The sequence below is a fragment of the Myxocyprinus asiaticus genome, chromosome 16 (assembly GCF_019703515.2).
Source record: "Myxocyprinus asiaticus isolate MX2 ecotype Aquarium Trade chromosome 16, UBuf_Myxa_2, whole genome shotgun sequence".
NCBI lineage: Eukaryota > Metazoa > Chordata > Actinopteri > Cypriniformes > Catostomidae > Myxocyprinus > Myxocyprinus asiaticus.
In genome coordinates, this window is record NC_059359.1 from 37,821,609 (window position 1) to 37,845,183 (window position 23,575).

Genomic DNA, 23,575 nt, shown 5'->3' on the forward strand with positions numbered 1-23,575 from the left:
TACACAGTAAAAGTTTTATGTTGCATTTCATTCTGAATGTTTATTGAATACTTGATATCCTACTGCTGTTAAAAACTTTTAAAGCTGTTAAAAAAAGCACTGAATTGAGCTGGTATTGAGAATCGTCAAATTTCACGACCGACTACTGCAATTTTGGTATTGTGATAATGTATAGCTTTTATTGTACATGATAGATCTTGCTGCAATAACATGATGAAAAAGTCGATCTCATTCAATAGAACTTTGAGCACCCCTGCTGTAAATGAAGGCAATGGAGCCTTTCCTTTATTTGACTACCATACGTAACATAAAATAATTATCATATGACAACAGCCTCCTCCCCTACCCAGTGCAGTTTACATTTCAAGTTCTAGGAAATTCACTGTTAAAAAGACAATTTCTTTCAAAAGTTCAATAAATGCATGATGTTTCCAAAGTCAGTGAGTAATCATGTTAAATAATCGTGATCTCAGTATTGACCAAAATAATCGTGATTATGATTTTTGCCATAATCAAGCAGCCCTAGTAGGGAGGTTGGTTTAGTTGATTTAAAACTCATTAGAACATTAACCTTAAAAACATGATCTGTTTGGAAGAAAATATAACTCGCATTTAGCGCCACTCATATGTGTCGCGATACATGTAAGGCACCATGTAATGTCATTTTGCCAAAATGTCTCCACAGTGACGTAATTTTCATGAGATCAGGTTCAATGTTTTGAAAGTGCTACAGTGTTTACACTTTTTGGGGAAATCAGCCTATCAATGGCTTACTTATATTTGTCTTTCCACTTTAAGCTAGGATAAGAGAAAGTACATCAACTTCACCTTTAAACTCCACTGATATAATAAGGCTTCACTTTCCTTAAAGTTTTACGGTCTTTTATTCCCCTTGTCTTAAAGCTTGAGGGGTATTTTGCAAATGTATGGGATCTGTTTTTGAAAATTTCCAAGGGTCAAATGTCAGTTTAACACATAGCTGTCATTCCCTCAGCTCGTGATTTGGTCAAGCCAGATTTTCTGTTTGACTGAAAGGACTTGAAAGCCTCGTTAAATATCGTGGATGTGTTTGTCTGACCTGGGGTCAATAGGTGGAAGACTGTGATTGTGAGACATGTGTGCGTTCATCTTGAGAATGTCTTACAGCTGATCATCTCGCACAGCTGCCTTAAAAGACCCCATGATATAATAATTTAGTTTTGTGGCATTTAGTCTATCATCTATGTGCTTGCATACTCCTAAAAACTGACAAAATATAATGGAGCAGATATACACATTCAAAATTCACAGTATCTTTCAGTAAATGGGCAGTTCACAGGGTCATAAATACATTTTTGTCCAATAAAACAAGAATGTCCCTCCCCTTTAATATCACCACTGACTAGCAATAGCATGCAGCAAATTGTGGTTTTGCCAGGTTCTAACGTAAACTAAAGACAAAGACGAGCCATTCAATGTGTCTTGCCCCAGCTCCCTGTTTCAATAGGAAATATGTCAACACTGCATATGTCAAACCATTTCATGGGGTCATTAAAGTCAACATGAAATCAAAATGGATCCTATTTACTTTCTTAATACACATTCCTGATCTTATTGTGAATGGGGCTGGAATCACAGGGTAATTGGCAATACGATATTACTGGGCATTCATAAAGTATTCAGACCCCTTAATTGTTTTCATATTTTGTTATTTTGTAGCCTTATGCTAAAATGCTTTAATTATTTTTTTTCATATCAATATACACTCCATACCCCATAATGACAGATTTTTCATAACTTTGCAAATTAATTAAAAAGAAAAAACTGAAATATCACATTGACACCCTTTGCTATGACACTTAAAATTTAGCTCAGGTGCATCCCATTTCTCTGGATAATTTTTTAGATGTTTCTACACTTTGATTGGAGACCACCTGTGGCAAATTCAGTTGATTGGACATAATTTGGAAAGGCACACACACCTGTCTATATAAGGTAACCCGATGGTCACTCTGTTGAGCTCCAGTGATCATGTGTGGAGATGGGAGAAACTTGCAGAAGGACAACCATCAGTGCAACGCTCCACCAATCTTGGCTTTTTGGCAGAGTGGCCAGACGGAAGCCTCTCCTCAGTGCAAGACACCTAAAGGACTCTCAGACTGTGAGAAACAAGATTCTCTGGTCTGATGATACAAAGATTGAACTGTTTGACCTTAATTCCCAGTGTCATTTCTGGAGGAAACCAGGCACCGCTCATCAGTGTGGTGGTGGTAGCATGCTGTGGGGGTGTTTTTCAGTGGCAGGGACTGGGGGACTGGTCAGGGCTAAAGGAAAGCTGAACACAGCAAAATACAGAGATATCCTTAATGAAAACCTTATTAAGTCCTGCAGTCCTTGCAACTTAAAGGAATAGTTTAAACAAATAGCATGCAGCCTTCTGAGAGATGAACAATGTTTTTTGATGTTCACTGAACATGCAGTGTATAGTAATATAAAGTCCTTGCAACTTAAAATCAACTTCAATAAATTAAAACTGGAACTGCATCAATAAAGAATACTGTAACAGTAAATTAAACAAAAACAAAACTGAAATAAAGTGTAAATTGTGCTGCTTTTTGGGCTTCTGTATCTTTGAGACCAATTTTGACAAGAAAATTACAAACTAACATTTTGCCGAACTCTGCACTTGAAAGAGAAAGGCGGATTTTGACTAAATCTGTCAAAATTAGCGTGTTAACGCATTTGATTATTAAAAAAGTGTAACACATTCATAACACTGACGCACACACCACAAACACACACAGAAGTGATTCAGTGTCAGTGATAAAGTGATGGGGGAAGGAGCTCTTTAAGCTCTTTTTCGTACAAAACAAGCCTAGTTGGAACTTGTGACAGAAATCAAGTATTTTTCAGCCTCTGTAAGATACATAAAATTACCACAGAAGCACGCCTAGTCTTAACTATCACCAAAATGCAGAATAAGGTGTTCAAAGTGGCACTTGACACTGGTGTTGGTGTGAATCATGAACGCGGTAACAAAGTGGATAGCCACAGTCTGCCAGCTTATTAATATTGCGGAGGATGAGAGTTTAAGAGATTTAATGCCCATTGCAATGAACCTGCAACCTATGTGGAGACTAATTTCAATTAGTCAAACTCCCACTTAGACTTTTGGAAATGTTTAATGTTACTTGAATTGGTGATATTTTAGAGCATTTCTATCTTTATACTGTAGAAGGCTTTGTTTGGAAAATGTTAATAAAGCATTATATTGTTACATATTGTTTTGGTTTTTTTAACTCCTAAGAAGGAAATAAATGCATTTTTACAGGAAAAGAAGTATATTTAAAGTAAAATTTCAGCACTTTCAAAACTGCCATTAATCGCAACTATGAAAAATTATGTGATTAATCTAAATAAAAAATGTTAATCGACTGAGAGCACTAGCTCATCTTTTACCATGTTGTGGGTGACATCAAAGGAGTTCCGTTCTGTCTCAGTGGTAAAACGTAACTGCGCAATCTCAGATACTTTTGTTGAAGTACTCGATCGATTTAATTAATAGAACATTTTTCCCATGACCATAAATTAATGTTAATATCAATACACTATTTTAGGGAAAATATAGCAATACCTTAACAAAGCGATTTTTCCCCCACCTCTAATTGTGAACAATTCCAGTCCCTTCCATTTTTTTCTCATTAAATATCCTTTTTTTGCTCCAATTTCACATTACTGAAGTTGGAATGACAGAAGGGTTGTGAATGCTGTTTCATGTTGACTTTAAAGAACTTCACATCATGTTACTGACTCCCAGAAATCAAAATGCAATAAAGAAATTGTCTAAACCAATGAAATAATGAAAGTCACTGAGGTTCAGGTGAAATTCTGATCTTGCATGTATTGAGCTGTTTAGAATTGTAAATCATAATTTAGCAGACAAAACACTACTGGAAATCCGATCTGTGTTTTCTGACCCAAATTTAAAAAGCCATGTAAACACAGTCTGCCTCCACTGGAATCCATTTGTGCATGAACGGCAGAAATCTGACATTAAGGCGTTGTTGCTTTCTCTTGGAAGAGGAAGAGGGAGAGAAGAGACAGCCATATCAGTAATGGCTCCATCATGATTCCTGTATAATCAAAGATCAGCGAGTTAGTGTTAATTAACCCTGGTTAATCCTTCCCCTACACTCTCTTTCATCTCGCCCCGTCCTCAAGCTTCTGTGTTCAGTGCTCTCTATATGTCTCCCTGTTGCCTGCATGTGAACAAATATTCACTGGTATGCTACACTGGCAGGTTGTCGCTGGTCTTGCACTGGGCCTGTCTCTTCAGTGTCTGTGTGCTGAGCTGTTGCTTGACAGTTATTTTGTTTTTAGCTGTATCCTGGATTAAAGTTGCATGTGGATCCCTTCTTTCACCTTGTGTAAGGATAGGGTTGGTCCTCAGACTGCTTAGATCTTAAATCATCACAATTATTTTTCAAATTCTGTAATCCTAAATATTAAACTTTGGTACGTTAATCATCCTGTACCATTTTTACTACCCACATAAAAGATCAATCATGTGGCTTGTTGAGAAGAGGTTTGCTGTTGATTTTCAAAGCAATCAGAAAGGGTTTCAAGCCATATTTAGGGACCAATATAGCATTGAGTCTTTTTTTGGGGGGGGTGGGATTTTTCCCCTTTTTCACCCAATTTGGAATGCCCAATGCGCTTTTAAGTCCTCGTGGTCGCGTAGTGATTCGCCTCAATCCGGGTGGCAGAGGACGAATCCCAGCTGCCTCGGCGTCTGAGACCGTTGACCCACGCATCTTATCACGTAGCTTGTTGAGTGCGTTGCCACGGAGACAGTGCGTGTGGAGGCTTCACGCCATCCAGAACATTTTAGCAACCACATAGCAACGACCCAGAACCAGATCGTTTGGTGATCGTGCACAGGCAAGCACCATCTGAACATAAAAAATATAGTTTTGCTTGTTGTCACTCCTTCATGGTGTGTTGTATGAGTGCAAAATCAAAAGGAAATCATTTGTTTACAGATATGTAACAGAACCAAGTAATATAAAATCTCAAAACAAAATAAATGGTGGAGATTAAATGCAAAATTGGTTCCTTCTGCTCTGATTTATAGATGGTGGAAAATTAAGTGTGCTCATCAAGGGATTCCATTTAATTGTACTTGAAGGGTTCCCTTTGGCCCAAATAGTATGTACAAATGGATTATAATTCTCTTTTAAATGTCAGTTTGAGTTTCCAGTCCCGTCATTCACAATCTCCACCAGTCAGCCCTCTAGGAATTATCATAACAAAGCCAAACCGAGCTAAAATTGCCATTCTCAGTCTACAAATGTATAATATCCCTTTAATGTAGATCACTCTAGAAACCAATGTGGAGTTGTTTGCGTATCGTTTTAATTAACCAGAACATACAAGAAACCTCATTAACTAGTAGCGGCATTGCTCACTGCTCTGTGTACAGTGACCAAACCTAAAATATCTAAGGGACACACTTGTCCTGGATGTTATCCAGCCTTGTGGCCTAATACTTCTGCTTATCTCAGCCCGTGATGACGGCTTGTTGAAGGTAATGGAGAGCAATGAGTACAGGACAGCTGACTCTCCCAGTTCATGTCCTCAGGATGCACTGGGCACATGGGCCATTGCCAACAAGTCGGTGGCTTTGCATATTGGGCGGAGCATTTCTAAAGTATGTGGGCCCTGAAAACCAACACACCACTTATTTGTGATGATGGATGGTGCACCAAACCGCTGAGAAGAGACAGGACACATTTAGCACAGGATGATATGGCCTGGGCTTAGATGAGTCCAGGGTTAATGGACGATATGTAGAGGGATGTTGACTTGTGAGATACTCCACAACGAAAGTTGTGCCACTTCTGAACTTGCATGTAGATGTAGCATCCCTCCTTTCACCTTGTGGGGGATAGATTTGAGCCTATCCATTTCACGCTTTTAAAAACCCTCCTGAAATTGTCACTCGCAAAGCGAAATATTTGCGAATTAGATTTCATCACGATGCATGGCTACGTTTATATGCCTGTCACTGGAGAAAGATGCTTTTTTCTCGAAGATTGGTGTAGTTATGGCATCTACCAGCAGGGGACCATACTAACCAGCCAAACCTAACTTTAATGAGACTTAGGAGGCTAACTGTTGAAATCGGGGTTGAAGTGGAGTGATAGGGAAATTTGAAATTATCCAGTGTTAAGTGATTGTTATGCTGTGTGTTGCAGGGAGAGGAGACATCCAGCCACAGTTGGACAGTGCCATGCAGGACGTCAGTGATAAATATCTGCTGCTGGAGGAAACGGAGAAGCAGGCGGTCAGGAAAGCTCTGATCGATGAGAGGGGACGATTCTGTGCTTTTGTATCTATGCTTAAACCTGTGGTGGTGAGCGGCCTTTCTGTCCCATATCATTCTTAAAACATTATTTACATGGGACAAATGGAAATTTCATTCAAAAAGTTTCTAATATCTATCATGTGATACTGTACGGTTCTCTCTAATGAGTTCCACAAGCAAAACAAATCTGCCAAAACCATTTTTCTGTCAAACAGTTTTATGGTTTCAAGTTTAACATGATTAACTCTACATAATGAATATACCAGCACAATTATCCTCAAAGAACAAAATCACAGAAATTCTCTCATTATTTACTCACTTTAATAACTTATGATCTTTTCTGTCAGGATGAGGAGATGTCTATGCTTGGAGAGATCATTCACTTGCAGACCATTGCTGATGACCTGAAGGCCTTGACCATGGACCCCCACAAACTGCCACCTGCCAGCGAGCAGGTCAGTGGACTTTTGTCTGGCCCATTTTGCCAAATAATTTTACAATTGTATCAAAATTAGACATTCTTGGGTACAGAGATGAAGTATATGCATAGAAATAGCAGTGGTTTAATGTTCAAATGAAAAAGTAGTTAGTGTGGTAAAATCAGATGGGGTGGAGAAGTGCTTAAAGTAAAGTTTCTTGTTCAGTATAAAGCTTTTGTGGCATAACGCTGATTACCACAAAAATCATTTGGACTCATTCCTCTTTAAAAAAAATATTTTTTAAAAATTGCTTGGTCATTAAGGCACTTACAATGGAAGTAAACAAGGCTAGTCCGCATTATGTTAAAATACCCACTGTTTCAAAAGTATATCCACTTAAACTTAATAAGACTTAAACATCATGAGCTCTTTTTCGTGAGTGCGCAAAGTGCAGCGCTATGCGCTAAGACCGTCAAGTCAAGTCATTTTTATTTGTATAGCGCTTTTTACAACACACATCGTTTCAAAGCAGCTTTACAGGAAATCATGCATTAACAAAAACAAAAAATGAAACTGTAATATCTGTCTTACAGTGATCATTGTGTAGTTTGATTAAATGTGATTGTAAAATGTGTAGAGAAATTAAATAATTAAATAATAATTGTATTTTGAACCCCTGAGAGCAAGCTTAAGGCGACTGTGGCAAGGAACACAAAACTTTATAAGATGTTGGTTAATGGAGAAAAATAACCTTGGGAGAAACCAGGTTTACTCTGGGGGCCAGTTCCCCTCTGGCTAACATCATGAATATAATGCCAATATTAGTTATTTACGTGCAGTGCAGGTCATGGTTTAAGATTAGTAAACTAAGTAAGTGTTAAGGGTCAGTGTTTAAACAAAGATTTTGTATAAACTGTAAGATTAATGACTATTGTCTTTGAAGTCCATCGTGGATTAACTGCATACGTTTACATAGATGAACTGTCCTTTGTTAGTTGGCTGATGAAGGCTTTTATTTGCAATTAATTGATAGTCTATGTATTCCATTTCAAGTGTGTAGTCCATCAATTGACAAAGGTGATGCAGGCAGAGATCAATGAGGTGCATCGCAGTTTAACCTGCAGGTCATTTCAGTGAGGTCTATCCTAAATTCAAGGTTCAGGCAGTGGCATATGAAGTATCCCATGTCTTACAGTTGTAATTGTCATCAGTTCATCCTCTAAAGTCAAAAGACTGAAGTGATGTCTGGCTAGCACTGGCTGTAGTTTGTCGTCATCTCTCAGCGACATGGAGCATTGGAGTCCAACACCAAGCAGGAACGGAGCTGGATCTGGCCGGCTCTGGTATGAGTCCCGAGGTTGAGACAGGGAAACAAATAGAATAATATTAGCGTAGATGCCATTAAATATTTTGTAGAGTTATAGATCATGATAAACGTTTCTGGTTTCTGGTTCCAGCAGACCTAACTAAAGCAGCCTAACTGTGAGTTGAAGGATAAATTAGGTGTATGCCTGGCTAAATAGATGAGTCTTTAGCCGAACAATGTTAGGGAGACTATTCCATAGTTTAGGAGCCAAATATGAAAAGGATTTACCTCCTTTTGTGGATTCTGATATTCTAGGAACTATTAACAGGCCAGAATTTTGCGATCGTAATGAACGTGATGGAATATACCATGGTTGAAGGTCACTTAAGTACTGTGAAGCTAGACCATTCAAAGCTTTGTATGTAGTTAACAGAGTTTTAAAATTAATAAGAAATTGAACAGGTAGCCAGTGTAACAACAATAAAATTGGGCTAATATGATCATATTTCTTGGTTCTAGTCAGCACTCTGGCTGCTTCAACAACCAATTGAATCAGCAACAGAGAGCATGTTTCGTAATTTAACAACATTTCTTAGGTGGAAGAATGCTGTTCTAGCTGTTGAAGTTCTTCGTCAAATTATATTTTAGCGGCTTATTTTTAGAGGCTTTTGGTCCAATAATTAGTACCTCCTTGTCGGAGTTGAGTAGAAGGACATTTCTGGCCATCCAATCTTTGATTTCATTTATACACTCTGCTAATTTGGAGAATTGTGAATTTTCGTTGGGTTTAGAAGAAATATAAAGTTGTGTATCATCTGCATAACAGTGGAAACGTATTCCATGATTCCTGATAATATCTCCCAGGCGAAGCATATATAAGGAGAAAAGAAGAGGTACTAAAACCGTCCGCAATATCTTATCCAATTCTCGTGCCAGCGCAAAGTCGGCGTGGGTGGAAGTGTTTGCGTTATCTGTGGGTGTATGCGTGCAGTCTGTGCGTGTATTGTATGTTAATGAAGTGGTGCAAAGCGCAATTGGCTGTTTTCCTGAGAAACAGGACATTGCGCTAAGACGTTTCAAAAGCAGGTCTGTTTGCAGCGCAGACTAAACTCAGTTCCTGCACTTGCAGTTTAGAGATTTCACCAGCAAGTGGTAATAAAGTTAATGTCCAAACTCTGAAAATAAAGTGGAACATCTAATTATGTCCATGGCGATCATTGTTGTAGCAGTTTTATGAAACAAATATTTATGAGATTTGTGTTAAACTGTCTTAAGGTCATGGTTTATTTTCATCATTGTTATTATTATGTTTATATTTACAGTTGTATTTATGATCTAATTAATATTGGTATTTTTACTTCCGAGTGAATTTTAAGTCACTTGAAAAGGGGTCTGTGGAAGAAGTTGGACAGAGTAAAATGTTTGGGTTTGGTATTTTTCTTTTTTTTTTACCAATTCGTTATTTTGATAATATTTTCATTTCGTTTGAAGTGTAATTTGAATTAAGTGTTAAAATTGTGTTTTTTGTGTTAAAATAGATAATGTGTTAATACTAGCCATGATTTGTGTGTCAGTAGATGAAAATGATTAATAATACTTACATTCTCTATAATTAAATTCTGACGTGAATCACATTTTCCATGCATATAAAAGGAGCGTGTCACTCTCATAGAAATATGCCTGATATTCATCGGGGACAAAGTTAATGCACAAAAGAATGTATGTCCATATTTCTACTCTTCTAATTCTTCTAGTCCGTTAACACTACCAACTTCTTATGAATGTGCTGTCTTTGTTTTTATCGCTGGTGTTTGACAGGGAATGGACTATAATAGGATACAGACGTGCCAGAGAAGAACCTCAGAATTAAATTGCACTTGACCCAGCCCATTAGCACTTTGCGCACGCAGTTTCGCCAAACCCACTTGTGCCTAGACTTAGCGCATTCTTAAACAAAAATACCAAAACTTCCTGGCCAAACCCACTGACTTTGTGTGTATGACTTACGGCATATCACTGCGCTTAGCGCTAGCGCTCTTAAAATACGGCCCCCTACGTATTAACATGACAAATACTGGCGTTTAACTTGTATTGAACTCAGAACATTCCCTTAAAACTCAAGACAAGTAACCAGAATTATACTGGTTCGATCACCGCAAGGAGCGAGCCATGAGTTTTCACCATTGTGCCCTTAACACCAAAGGATTACCCATGTCACACGAAAGTTGCGGAAAGAAATTCCTCATGGTCATAAATCAATAATTATTATATTGTACTTCAGTTTAAGTTCAAAGATGCTATAATAATATACTGTGTCAACACCTCTCATGTTCAGTGGAACATTCCAGTTATATCAGATCAGCCATCAGACTACTGTTTATTTTAATATTTGAGTTTCTATGTGATTGTTACTATTACTGTCTTCTGTAACATGGTAGAATACACTTCTCTACCACCATACATCTCATGTGTCATAAGTGTAGTGATTGCAGGAGCAGTCTGCTGTCTTCATTGTGGTAGAACAGCATAGTTGGAAACTAGACAACTTATTTGCATTATGAGTGTCTGTTGAAGGCCTAGGGTCATGCAAGCCCTCAGGTTGATAGCTATTGCTGAAACATACTACATTAGTCAGTTTCCCATGTTTATGTTTGTCCTGCGGCAATTTATCAAATTGTGATTACCTGTGCGTGACAGTGTTCACTGAAAGTTTGTAGACCTGTAATCTAGTCAAAGAGTTGCTCCTTTATAGAAGCTCAAATATAAAAATGGCTTTGATTTATTAACGTGTGTGTGTGTGTGTGTGTGTGTGTGTGTCGCACAGGTCATACATGATCTAAAAGGTTCAGACTACACCTGGTCCTATCAGACTCCTCCATCCTCTCCCAGTACCACTATATCCAGGAAGTCTAGTATGTGCAGGTAAGTGTCACACTAAAGTTTAGAACTGTTCTCTGATGTAATTGATAGATTACAATAGCACTTCATTTAAAGATGTTTTTAGTACTCCACTAGACCATTCTGGTAAATAGAGAGAGAGAGAGCTTTGAACCATTTACTCTGCTGATAAAAGCCTGTTTGGATGCTGTCTTTGCATTGCCTCCTGGTGGTACCTGTTTTTGTGTTCTTAGAATTGTTTTTATGAAATGAGTCTATAAGCTTTTGTTGGCAAAGAGATAGTAAACAGAACTGCATATGAATGTCTTTGAGTCACAAATTTGCATGTTCCAACACAGCATGTTTATACTAATGTTTATTTGTGTGTGTTGGAACGTTACAGCATGCAGTCAAAGAATTTGTCCTAGTTTGCTGTAAATAGGATATGTGCAAAATGAGATATGAGGGTGGAAATGCCCAAATGCTTGATAAGTTATAATTACACTGCCTGTGAAGGATATATATTTTTTCAAACTATCAATTATATATAGAAATTTTGTATTACATTTGTTAGCGATAGATGGATATATGGGCCAGGCTGATTAATCAAATTCTACCAACAGCCTTGTCAATGGATGACACACATTTTCTGTTTTCAAATCTTTTTTTGTGAATTTCGAGAGAATATTTTGTAAAAAAATAATTATATATATATATATATATATATATTATAATCAGTGAACGGGTAGTTCAAAAGACATGAAATGCTTTTGGAAAGTTGTACTTTTATGTGAAATCCTATTTACATTTAAAACTATTTTTAAACAACATTTTGGAAGTTATTTTATCATTTTTATCAAGGCCAATTTTATTATGCTGACCTCATATGGATTTAGAGATTTCGTGGAATATTTGTACTTCGATTAATTTGGTACTCTGCCATACCATTTAAAATTAACTAAAAGGAAGAGAAAACATGGTAAGAGAAGTGGTGACCAGTTACAGGGCCTAAACTAAAATGTCCCTTCTACATTCATATACAGTAGCAAGAAAAAGTATGTGAACCCATTGGAATTACCTGCATTTATGTATAAATTTGATTTACAATCTGGTTTGATCTTCATCTAAGATACAATAATGAACAAACACAATCTGGTTAAACAGTTAATACATTAACAGTGCTGTGGAAAAAGTATTTGAACCCCTAGGCTTATGACGTCAACCAAAGCTAATTAGAGTCAGGAGTTCGCAAACCTGGCATCCAGTTAATGATGGTGTGGGATTAGTGTGGGTTAGAACTACTTTGACTTATACTCAAACATTTTGAGTTTGCTATTTACAAGAAACATCTGCTGACGTGGACCATGCCTTGCAAAAAAAGAGATCTCAGAAGAACTACGATAAAGAATTTTTGCTTTGCATAAAGCTGGAAAGGGTTACAAAGTTATCTCAAAGCTTAGATAATTATCTTTCCACAGTTAGATAAATCATCTATAAATAAAGACTTTTTAGCACTGTGGCTACTCTCCCTAGAAGTGGCCGTCCAGCAAAGATGACTTAAAGGGCACACCGCAGAATATTCAGTGAGGTAAAAAAAATCATTGGATGGGCTGTTCATGAGTCTACTATACGGAAAACATTATAAAGGCATGGTGTTCATGGCAGGACACCATGAAGAAAGCCGCTGCTTTCCAACAAAAACATTGCTGCACACCTGAAGTTTGCCAAAGACCTCCTTGACACTCCACAATACTACTGGGAAAATGTTTTGTGGACTGATTAATCTAAGGTTGAATTGTTTGGGAAGAGCACGCAGCACTACGTATGGCATAAAAAGGGCACCGCATACAAACATGAAAACATCATCCCAGCGGGGAAGTACGGTGGAGGGAGCATCGTGATTTGGGGCTGCTTTGATGCTTCGGGGCATGGACCACTTACCGTTGAGGGAAAAATGTATTACCAAGTTTATCAAGATATCCTACAGGACAATGTCAGGGTGGCTGTGTGTCAGCTGGAGCTCAGTAGAAGTTGGGTGATGCAGTAGGACAATGACCCTAAACATTAGGGGTATAACGGTACACAGAAGTCACGGTTTGATACGTACCTCGGTTTTGGGGTCACGGTTCGATACGAGTTCGGTACAACAGGAAAAAGCAACAAATCCCAAATGCTAGGTTTCTTATCATTTATTTTGAACAGACAGTAAATGCAAATTACAGTTTGTTCCACCTAGCAGCATTTAGTACCCCCTGAGGTAGTTGGTACAGTACAGCCTCCTTTAGTGTATTAAGCACTAAGCAGTAAACAGAATGCACTCCTGCATAGGTCATATTTTTTTGTAGGGCTGATAAAAAACAAATGGTAAAAAATAAAACTTGTGCATTAGGAGGAGTGTTACAATTTGTTCCACTTAAACTATATGTAAACATTCAAAGCTTAAGCCCAACACTCCCAAAATGACAGAAAATCAAACCAACCTTGCTAGTAGGGAGGTACTGAGGTAGCAGGCCAGGTACAACCAGTTGGTATTTGCCAACTGCATAGATGGTCTCTTCTTCTTCTGCTCTTTTTCCTGTTGTGGCGGTTAGCAAATACCGTCGCATTACCGCGCGCACCCCCTTCTGTATTGGAGTGTGGATCGCCTGTGACTGACTCCGTTACACCCCTACTAAACACTGAAGGAAATCCACTACAGAATGGCTACAAAAAAAATACCTTTTGGAGTGTCCCAGTCAGAGCCCAGACCTTAACCCAATAGAGATGCTGTGGAAAGACCTCAAGAGAGCTGTTTATACCAGACATCCTAAGAATATGGCAGACCCTGAAGCAGTTCTATAAGGAAGAATGGTCCAAAATTCCTTCTGAATGTTGCGCAGGTCTAATCCGCAGCTACCGGAAACACTTAGTTGAGATTATTGCTGCATAAAGGAGGATCGACCAGTTATTAAAACCAAGTGTTCACTTACTTTTTCCACTGCACTGTGAATGTTTAATGGGATGTGTTCTATAAAGACATGAAATATTGTTGTTAGCTTAAGCACATTGTGTTTGTCTATACTTGTGACTTTGATGAAGATGAGATCACATTATGACCAATTTTTTCAGAAACCAGCTAATTCCAAAGGGTTCACATACGTTTTCTTGCCACTGTACATTTTAACCTTAAATCTTGATGTTGACAAAAAAAAAAAAAAAAAAAAGTTCCATGGTCACATTAAGTGTCAACTACCTATATATTTGTACATATCAGTTGCAATATTTATATTTAATTAGGCCATACCACATATATTTTACCACCCCACTCTCTAGTTATTAGTATCAGCCATTGAAAAACCCAGTAAACCATTAGCATCTAATATAATTCTGTATTGACTGAATCATTTAACATATAAGTTTTTAAAGAGAACTCATGAATTGTCTTCCAGAGGAAGCAATCTAGAATGATCCACTTATCGTACCATTCTCAGTAACTGAAAGCTGAAATATAATACTGATCTGGAAACAGTGCTCATAATATTAGATTTTTTAACGTAATGACCCTTCATACCAAAACCCCTGACCCTCTGTGTCCATCTTTGTGAACTGTTCGTCATCCTCTTTTGAACAGTTTCACTAGAAACAGTTTGTGAGGTGATGCTGCATTGTTGTGTCTGGCCCGCTGTTGGAGTTCCACTCTGATAAAGCAACAGCAGTCGAATCACACAATGCAGCTGGCAAGAACTCCGTATTCACAGCTTCAAGTGGCAAATGCACGCTCTTTAATGACCACAATGCTCTTGTCTCGCCTGCAGGAGCTCCGAGCATGATAAATGTGCTTGCTGGCACGGCTTCTGCCTCTCTGTCACTTCTTATGTTGATGTATTCCACCATTATACTCTTCCCTTTGGCAATAAGCCCCCACACACACTGGATAGTCAGACACTTTAGGAAAAGTGCTGGCCAAGGGTGCTGATTTTAGAACAAGTAGCTAAAAATAGCAATCAGGGCACACTGTAATTATCTTCTATCACATCATTGGACTGCTATTAATCTAGAGCTCTTCTTTCTCTGAGCCCTCTGGTCATAAACTACTGTTCTTTTTTAAAAATGGTGTAATTCTTCACGTACATTGAAATAACATTACCACCTACTGACCCATTGAAGCAGTTATGAATTAGATTGAGACCCGGTTTTCAGCAATAATTAGTTGTGTTTACTAAGGGAAGTATCACTGTTACTATTGCTCATACTTGGAGAGAGATTTGAACAAACCTTTGGCATGTAACTCATCTCGCATCTCTAAACATGACTGATGCAAACTCAAATTAAGTGGATTGTTAAAAGGTGTGTTATTACTTTACAATGCAACCAGATGAATGACTTATTCCTGGCGGACGATAAAACAGTTGGAAAATCCCATGTATTTGTATTTTAGGAGGCATTAATAAAGATTTTGATCTTACCGCTAGGAGTTCTCCAACTCTTACTAACGAATAGGGGGAAATCTTAACGTGAGAGTAAAGGCAGAGTTGACCTCGTTGCTATGGATGACGTCACGTTCTATGACCCCACTTTCTTAAATCGGCCAAAATGAATGGTTGACAGGAAACCACTGTTTGTCAGCAAATTCATTATAGACAGACTTATAATAGACAGACTAATTACAGACAGAATTAGGCCTATACTGTATATAGCCTATATATAATATAATATTATATAACATAATGTGTTGTTTCAGTTCGTGGGAGAGGTAATTACATCTCTAACTAAGTTTCCAATAATGAAAAAACCCTCGAGATTCAGGCGACATCCTTTAAAAGGTCAATGTCATAATAACATTCTAATACATTGACTCGATTGCGTGGTGAATTGATGACAGCAGTCATGCTTTGAATTGTTTGTGATTCACTCTTAATGATTTAGTAGTCCTCAGGAAGACTTCTAAGTAGACGTGGGTTTAGGAGCTACTTTTAACGTTAAAATGCTCCAAGAATTACTCTCAAATAAAACATTAATGGAACAAAGCACCTTAGCAACCGTGACGACCTTAAGCACCATAGCAACCAAGTTGCAGAACTATATTAAACACCCAAAACTACCTTAGTTAGCAAGTAGCAACAATCTACTAACTACCCAAAACACCCTAGCAACCGCAACAACCTTGAACAGCTTAGCAACAAAGTAGCAACATTCTACCAACCACCCAAAACTCCCTAGCAACCTCAACAACCTTGAACAGCTTAGCAACTAAGTAGCAACACTCTTTCAACCACCCAAAACACCCTAGCAACCTCAGCGAACTTGAATAGCTTAGCAACCTTGTAGCAACACTCTACCAACCATGCAAAACACCCTAGCAACTGCAACGTTGCTAGGAACCGCAGCTTAGCAACCAAAGCAATACTCTACCAACCACCAAAAACATCCTAGCAACCACAACAACCTTGAACAGCTTAGCACCCTAGTAGCAACACTCTACCAACAATTCAAAACACCCTGTCAGCAGCCTACCAATTCACTAAAAACCACTAATTTCCTTAGCAATGCCCTGGAACATAACTCCATAGAATTATGGCTGTGAGTTTTCCATGTGCAAGCACCACTAACAGTTTCTTGTAAATATTTAAAAAGTAAAAATCTTGTTGACCAATTAAAATTGTCCTTATGGGAAAGAGCAGTTCTGTTCACCTTGATTTTATGTGTTCACATCTCACATTTGGTTTGAATTTGGTTTTGTTTCTATTTGGTTTGTTTGTCCTTGCCTGCTGCATTTGGTTTGTGTGGAATGTTAATGGTTCCTGGTCTCCTCCTCCCTCTCTGTTTCGTTCCCTTCCCCTGCCTGTGCCCTGCCCCCTCCACTCCGGCTCTGTCTCTAACAGCAGTCTGAACAGTGTGAACAGTAGTGACTCCAGATCCAGTGGGTCGCACTCTCACTCCCCTTCCCCACACTATCGCTATCGCAGCTCAACACTGCCACAGCAAGCCCCGGTGCGCCTCTCCAGCATCTCTTCACACGATTCTGGCTTCATCTCACAAGACGCCTTCCAATCCAAGTCACCGTCCCCCATGCCCTCTGAATCTGCTCCACAGGTAAGAGCTCAGAAGAAGACATTTCCTGAATTTTCACAGAGCACCTGAAATGTTCTTATTTCTTACAAATGCTCTTTATGTTCTGTGGTCCAAAAAGTATTTGGATTCTTAAGTCAAGAGTCAATAATATTTACATCTGAATGTCAAGAAGCCTTCTCCACCCACCTCTTAACTGTTAACCCAATGTAAAAGCTCACCCAAAGTGTTTTTTGTCTTGTCATGTAAGTGCTTGAAGAAGATAGTGTCTTGTTTCATTGCTTTGGGCTGCACATCCATCATTAAAGTGCCCTGTAGCAATTGTCATCTTAAGCTCAAGTCTCCTGTCAGTGTCGGTCAACAATCCAAGAGACTCACTGCAGGGAGTGGGGCTTTACTCTGTGGTTCATTCCCATTGTCAGGCCATAGCCAATTATCCTTAGTCAAGAACAAGTTGAACAGGTGCCTCAGACTATCACTGCGAAACTGAGTTTGCTGAATTAATCCTCTCTTGAGAAACAAGGTGGGTTATACAACTGGAGGAAATTTACAGAAAGAATCAGTTGGCCATCGACTTGCAAGTTTTTTCTCTTGAACAGTTTTGAACACACAAACAATTGGTGCATTTTTTGAAAATTGGACTTGATCTGAGCCAGTTTTGGTGTAGAAACAACAGTACACAAATCCAGGTTATTCCAGATTTCGCAACCTATTTCCATAGAATCCAGCCATAAATAGAAATGGCTGAATAATAATAAGACTAACACATACAATAGGTGCCTACGCATCTTTGGTGCTTGACCCCTAAAACAAGTGAGGAAAAAAAAAGAAACGTGATACAGATGTTGAGTTAAAACAAAAACATGAAAGCATAAAAAAAAAGCATAGACGAGATAAATAACTGCAAGTGGCATGAGGGAGAATATTAGACCCTGTGGCATTTTTGACTTCTTGTTTACATTGCCAATGATTTGTCTTTGCCTCCTGCTAAGTTCATAGCTCTCCTGCATAGCTGTGCACACTTTACCACACTTCACTACCCCTCTCAAACTTTCCCATGATCACTGGCTTACTCATGCAAGTGCAGCTAGTCTAGTGCAAGGTTTGAAAATAAATTGGCTCGTCCTCTACGAAAATACCCTACAAATTCACCAAAAAAAGTCTGGAAAATGTTGCCCCTCTGTCTTTTGAGGGAATTGAAGCAGCCTTATAGGTGCCTGAGGAAACATGACTACATTCCCAGAAGAAACTATGGTTTCAAAACAGTGGTGAGACTTTCAGTTCACCCTAAGTGGAGCATTTGAGATGCTAACCACAACTCTGCTTGGCAAATTTTTGTCCGGGTTCAGTGGAACCGGGATTTGAGGTTTGCAATGCTTTGCTAGTGATGTCATCATCCAAGATCGACTGGCCCCATAAATTAGGTCCCAGCATGGTCTCAGAGCTTCTAATATCCGTGGCTACCCCGCTCAATTAGAAATAACTTTAGCGGTTAAGCAGCTGCCTTTCACTGGATCTGCACCCCTCACGAGCTCTGTCTAGTTGTTTGCTTTTTTCAGTTTTCCTCAATTCAAGAATCTGGCTGCTTGTGGCTCAGTTTGACTCTCGCTAAATGAAACTGGTGTCACTGTTTTTCGTGCCTCAGGCCTGGTTCACACCGTGCTCGAAAGCTCTACATATTTATTTCGGTGCCCATATAAAAGGGATAGATTTCATGACGATCAAGATTGTAATAGTTTTCAATGGCCAACTCCTGGAAACCATTTTAGAATTTATAGCATCATTTAAAAGAAAAATCCACAATTCACTTGACTTCTTGCATAGGGCCTTAGTTCTGTTACACAGCAGTGTCACTGTCAGTGTGAAAGCTCAACGCAATTCCGCTGTTGCATTTACACTGCTACTTTGCTTACACACTGCTTGTGTGTGCGGTGTAAAACAGGGGCCGGTTGCATAAACATAGCCATTAACTTAAGACTGTGTCTAACAATTAGTTTGACTAGCTAAAGACACCATAGGAAGCCTGTTGCATAAAACAAGCTCACAGTTGTCTTTAGTAAGACAGTCTAATTTGCATTGCATTGTGGGAAAAGTAAGACACTGAACAGCTTTAAAATAAATGGCCGACAGTGAATGCTCAATACAGTTTTCATTCGCTGAAAATATTTGCATATTAGAGGAACACAGTGCTTCAAAATTGATTCTAATGAAAAAATTTAGTGATTTTAACCCAAATAATAAAAAACAGATGACATTTTGTTACCATTGTTGAAGTCAAAGTCTTCTACAAAGTCTCAACTGAAGCCCCCACTGGCTCAGCTGACAGTTATTTTCCATGGCAACATGAAATGTAAACACAATTTAGCCTAAAGGTGAGCTGTCTTATATTTTGGTTTAAATTAGACTGATCTAAGTTTTTATGCAACTGACTCAGAAAATTAAGACCAACATTTTAGATGACTAACTAGTGAGATGAGTCTAAAACAGTTTTATGCAACCGGCCCCAGGCCTTAGATTTGGCATATTAACTCTTCTGGAACCCCTGAAACTTTTTTTTGTTTAGTTTTCTGACATTTTGATTTATTTTATAGCCTCTAACTACTCGCTTTATTTGCTTTTCTCTGTCTCTTTCTCTATTTGTATGTCTAAACATGTTGTCTGTGTACTGTGGCCTTCTTTTTGCTCCTTCGTGTATGTGCTGCTCTGGTTTCTGTGTGTGTGTGTGTGTGTGTGTGTGTGTGTGTGTGTGTGTGTGTGTGTGTGTGTGTGTGTGTGTGTGTGTTCTGAATGCTTTCCCTTGTGTGTGTTTTCTTATGTGTGTATGTGTGAACTTGTTTCTGTGCGCGCTGTTGTTTTCTATGTTTTTTGTCTGCTTTGCATGCTGTAGACTACCTCCATCTCTGCCTCCTCGGATGTTTCTGAGACCTGTCAATCAATCAGCGAGTGCAGTTCTCCCAGTTCCATTGGCTCAGGTGGAGCCACTGCCTGCTCAGAGAAGGTGAACCCCCCTTTGACCCTCATGTCATTTAGTAACACCATTTAGTACTGTGTCATAGGCACAATAGGGTGCAACAGTGCCACCCACTTTTTCAGTGGACTTGGTTCCGAAAGTTTTTTCCCTGTTCATTTTATCCATAGGTATAAAAAAAGTTAAATAAAGAGTTCCAAAAACACCAACCATCTTGGAGAGAAATCACAACATTAAAAACTTTGATTTATAGCAAAAATGTATTTGAAAATCAGAAAAAGAAGATAAAAGGGACAGGACAGTGTACTCAGAATGAAATAATCTAATCAAAAATATATAAAACTGTTGACTTTTGTCAATAGTTAATATTATTGTCTTTGATAAATAGTATAAAAATATATTTTAAGTTTATTGCAAAATATTCAGAAATATACAAATATACAGTACGAGTAGTTTGAGAGTGTAGGAAGATTGGGTTGATTATGTCATTTGCAATGCTTCATGGGAGTGCGTGGTTGCTGCTTGGACTAGCTCTTTTGTGCGATTTGCTTGCTGTAATTCTCTGATTGGTTGAGCTCTCATAAGGATTATGGGTAGTGTAGTTCTTCACTGGTAACTCAGCTTTGAAGCATGATTTTTTTTTTTAAATGAAGTTAAAATCAAGATCTGGAGATGTTTCTTATGCATTAGACACTTACTTGACGAAAGCTATTTAAAAAAAATGGGGGGGACAAAGTTGGCAAAGGCAAAAAGTGATAGCGACATGTCCCACCTGTCCCTCCCATAAATGACGCCTATGGCATATACCATTACCAGTGTTGGGTAAGTTACTCTTTTAAAAAAGTAATCTCCTACAAACGGTGCTGGGTGGATTACTTGTGAATTGTAATCAGGTACTGATTACAAATTACATGACAAAAAATGCAATTAAAAATATAATCATGGATTACATTTTTGGGGTAATCTAATCTGATTATTGTGGATTACTTTTGGATTACTTTCAACCTAATTCAGTTTTATTTAATGTCACATGCATTTGAGTAGTACAAAGAAGAAAATATATTCCATTCTTTATTACTAACAAAAAAAGCCTCACAAAAAGAGCTCATGACATTTTTAAAAAGTGCATTAAACATTACATGAATGAAACAAACATTAAATCTAACAGCAATGAAAGTGCCAAAGTTTATCATTCAAAACACTAAGACAACAAGTTCATTTTAAGTGCATAAAACAGTAGTGGCATTACGAACATTAATGACCATAAAATCAACATAAAACGATCATAAAATGAACGAAAGTTAATGACCATAAAATCAACAGCAACAATGTTGCCTAGGTCAAAGCTTTCATCTAAAAAAACTGAAACATGTTTAACACTTACTGCTTACTGATAGTCCATTGGCTATTCTAAAGCTGAAGTGCATATCTTACTGTTGTAACATAAAAGGAGCACGTGATCAAAATGTTCATCTGAGATTATTGCACTTTGGGGTAAGTATATGATGATATTGATATGAAAATGATCAGTAAATTATTTTCTGCAGCTGCCTTGTTAATAAGTAATCATGTAATCTATAAATAAGTAACTGTAGTCTGATTACAAGTATTTTAAAATGTAATTTAATCCAATTACAAGTACTTGATTTTGTAATCCTATTACGTAATACAGATTACATGTAATCCATTACTACCCAGCACTGCTTACAAATAACAAATTACCTTACTAAAATTGTAATTAGATTACTGATTACTTCATCAAACAAGTTCACATTACTAATTACTTTTAAGTTACTTTCTAAAACACTTCACAGACGTTTTTTGTTTCACTCAACGAATTCAAAATAATGTCAGTATTTCCTCCTTATTCATACACACAAGTCATACAATCAGCACCATATGTTACCCTCTTACAATGACACCCTTCAGCTGTCACAGAAAGGCAAACAGACATCCTTATGAACATAATTCATGTTTTAATAAGTATTTTACATACATAAAATTGTTAGAAATGTGTAATCCAAGTACTGTACTTAAAAGTAATTAGCCTAATTGGATTTCAGTAACTGTAATCTGATTATAAGAATTATATATAATGTTACACTACTTTTTGACACAATCGCACAATTTTTAGATTACTAAAAAATATTAGGCAACTTTTACATTACTTTTAGATTACAGTAATTTATTGCTTTGTAATCAGATTACATGCAACACTAACCATCCCTCAACAATTTCAGATGTCATGGTCTTGAAAGATGTATTCATTATCTGTAAACATCAATTTCTCTTTGGAGAAATAGCATTTTTATTTACACAACCCTACCGTTCCACTCTGTTTTCCCACCTTCCTTTCCTTGAGTCACTCCTTTTCAAATCCAAAAATGAATTTGCCTGTCCCTTGTGCTTTTATTTTAAATGATTATTCACAGGAACAGGATAAGAAATTTGCGAATGCTGCCCATTGTTGTGTTAATGGATAGCAGTTTCACCCATGTGCCAATCATTTAGTTTATGAATGTTTATGAATGTTTTTCATTTGTTGTACCCGTTCAATCATCTGCAATCAGTTATTCTGTTGATTTGGGTTTTTAGTCCACTGTCCACAGCTGTGCTTGTTGTTCTTGTTTATCCTGTTTTCATTAATTAATTTCATCAATTTTATGTTTTTTTTTTGTCCATGTCCCATCCACCCCTGCATGTGTTCAGTTATCAAACGGCTACAATCATTATGTGCTGGGAGAGTCGACGTACCTGAGCGGAGGGGGTACAGGAGGGGCCTTTCCTTTCTTTCCCCCTCCCTCCTCCATTTCCTCTTCCTCCTCCTCCTCCTCTTCCTCCACATTGTGCTCATGGTCACGCCCGGGCTCAGCTCTCCTGCCTGAATACCCCCACTATTGCACCCTGGGCCCAGGCATGATCCCTTCCTCCAAAGTCCCCAGCTGGAAGGTTTGTCCATCCTCTCCTCCACAGTCACACCATCGTATGTTCTTAAGTTCTTATGTTGCTCATCCATTGTCCAACATGAGTGATACATTCACAATGTGGATCTGTTCTTGCCATTATTATCTGTACATTTGAAATGGTTCAGAGCTAGCGAAGAATTCGTTTTAAAGGGGTCGTGACATGAGGAATCATGTTTTCCTTGATCTTTTGGCATATTAAGAGGTCACTGTACTGTAAAAACATACTTTTAAGTTTCAGAACTCAAAACTTCCTCCTCACTGCAAAACTGCATTTGTTGAAACCAAGCTGCCAAAACGTGTTATTCTCTACTTCCTCCATGTTGTGATGTCACACTGTGGTAGACATTTGCATCTGACCATCTCCACAACAACACATCAGTGCCTACTTTACTTTTAATCACTTCCTTAGCCCACCTAGTAGTGGTGAGCAGTGAGATGGCAAGCAGAGAGAGCAGGTCAATCAAGAGCAGAGAGCCAATCAGAACAGTGGGCGTGTACTGTCAAGTCTTAAAGGGGAAGCAGCACCAAAACCGAGTGTTTCTGAGAGAGGCTCAGAATGAGGGTGGAAAGTGATCATGTTTTACAAATATATGACTGTTTATGCTGTGAGATTGCAAGGAGAAAGAGAAGATCAGTCAAGAGAAG

The 23,575-nt window shown here is 38.2% G+C and overlaps 1 protein-coding gene across 3 annotated transcripts in view; it reads left to right on the plus strand.

Moving 5' to 3' along the window:
- The window catches only part of LOC127454379 (protein MTSS 1-like), a 101,116-nt gene that overhangs the window by 69,230 nt on the left and 8,311 nt on the right, over nucleotides 1–23,575 (plus strand). Inside the window, exons 7-12 of one of the 3 annotated variants that reach the window (XM_051721544.1) lie at nucleotides 6,237–6,394; nucleotides 6,694–6,801; nucleotides 10,896–10,993; nucleotides 16,810–17,020; nucleotides 19,884–19,994; nucleotides 22,674–22,913. In XM_051721544.1, the coding sequence (XP_051577504.1) occupies nucleotides 6,237–6,394; nucleotides 6,694–6,801; nucleotides 10,896–10,993; nucleotides 16,810–17,020; nucleotides 19,884–19,994; nucleotides 22,674–22,913 (926 nt within the window). The remainder of the gene's footprint in view (nucleotides 1–6,236; nucleotides 6,395–6,693; nucleotides 6,802–10,895; nucleotides 10,994–16,809; nucleotides 17,021–19,883; nucleotides 19,995–22,673; nucleotides 22,914–23,575) is intronic. The other 2 variants (XM_051721546.1, XM_051721545.1) reach the window with 2 other exon arrangements.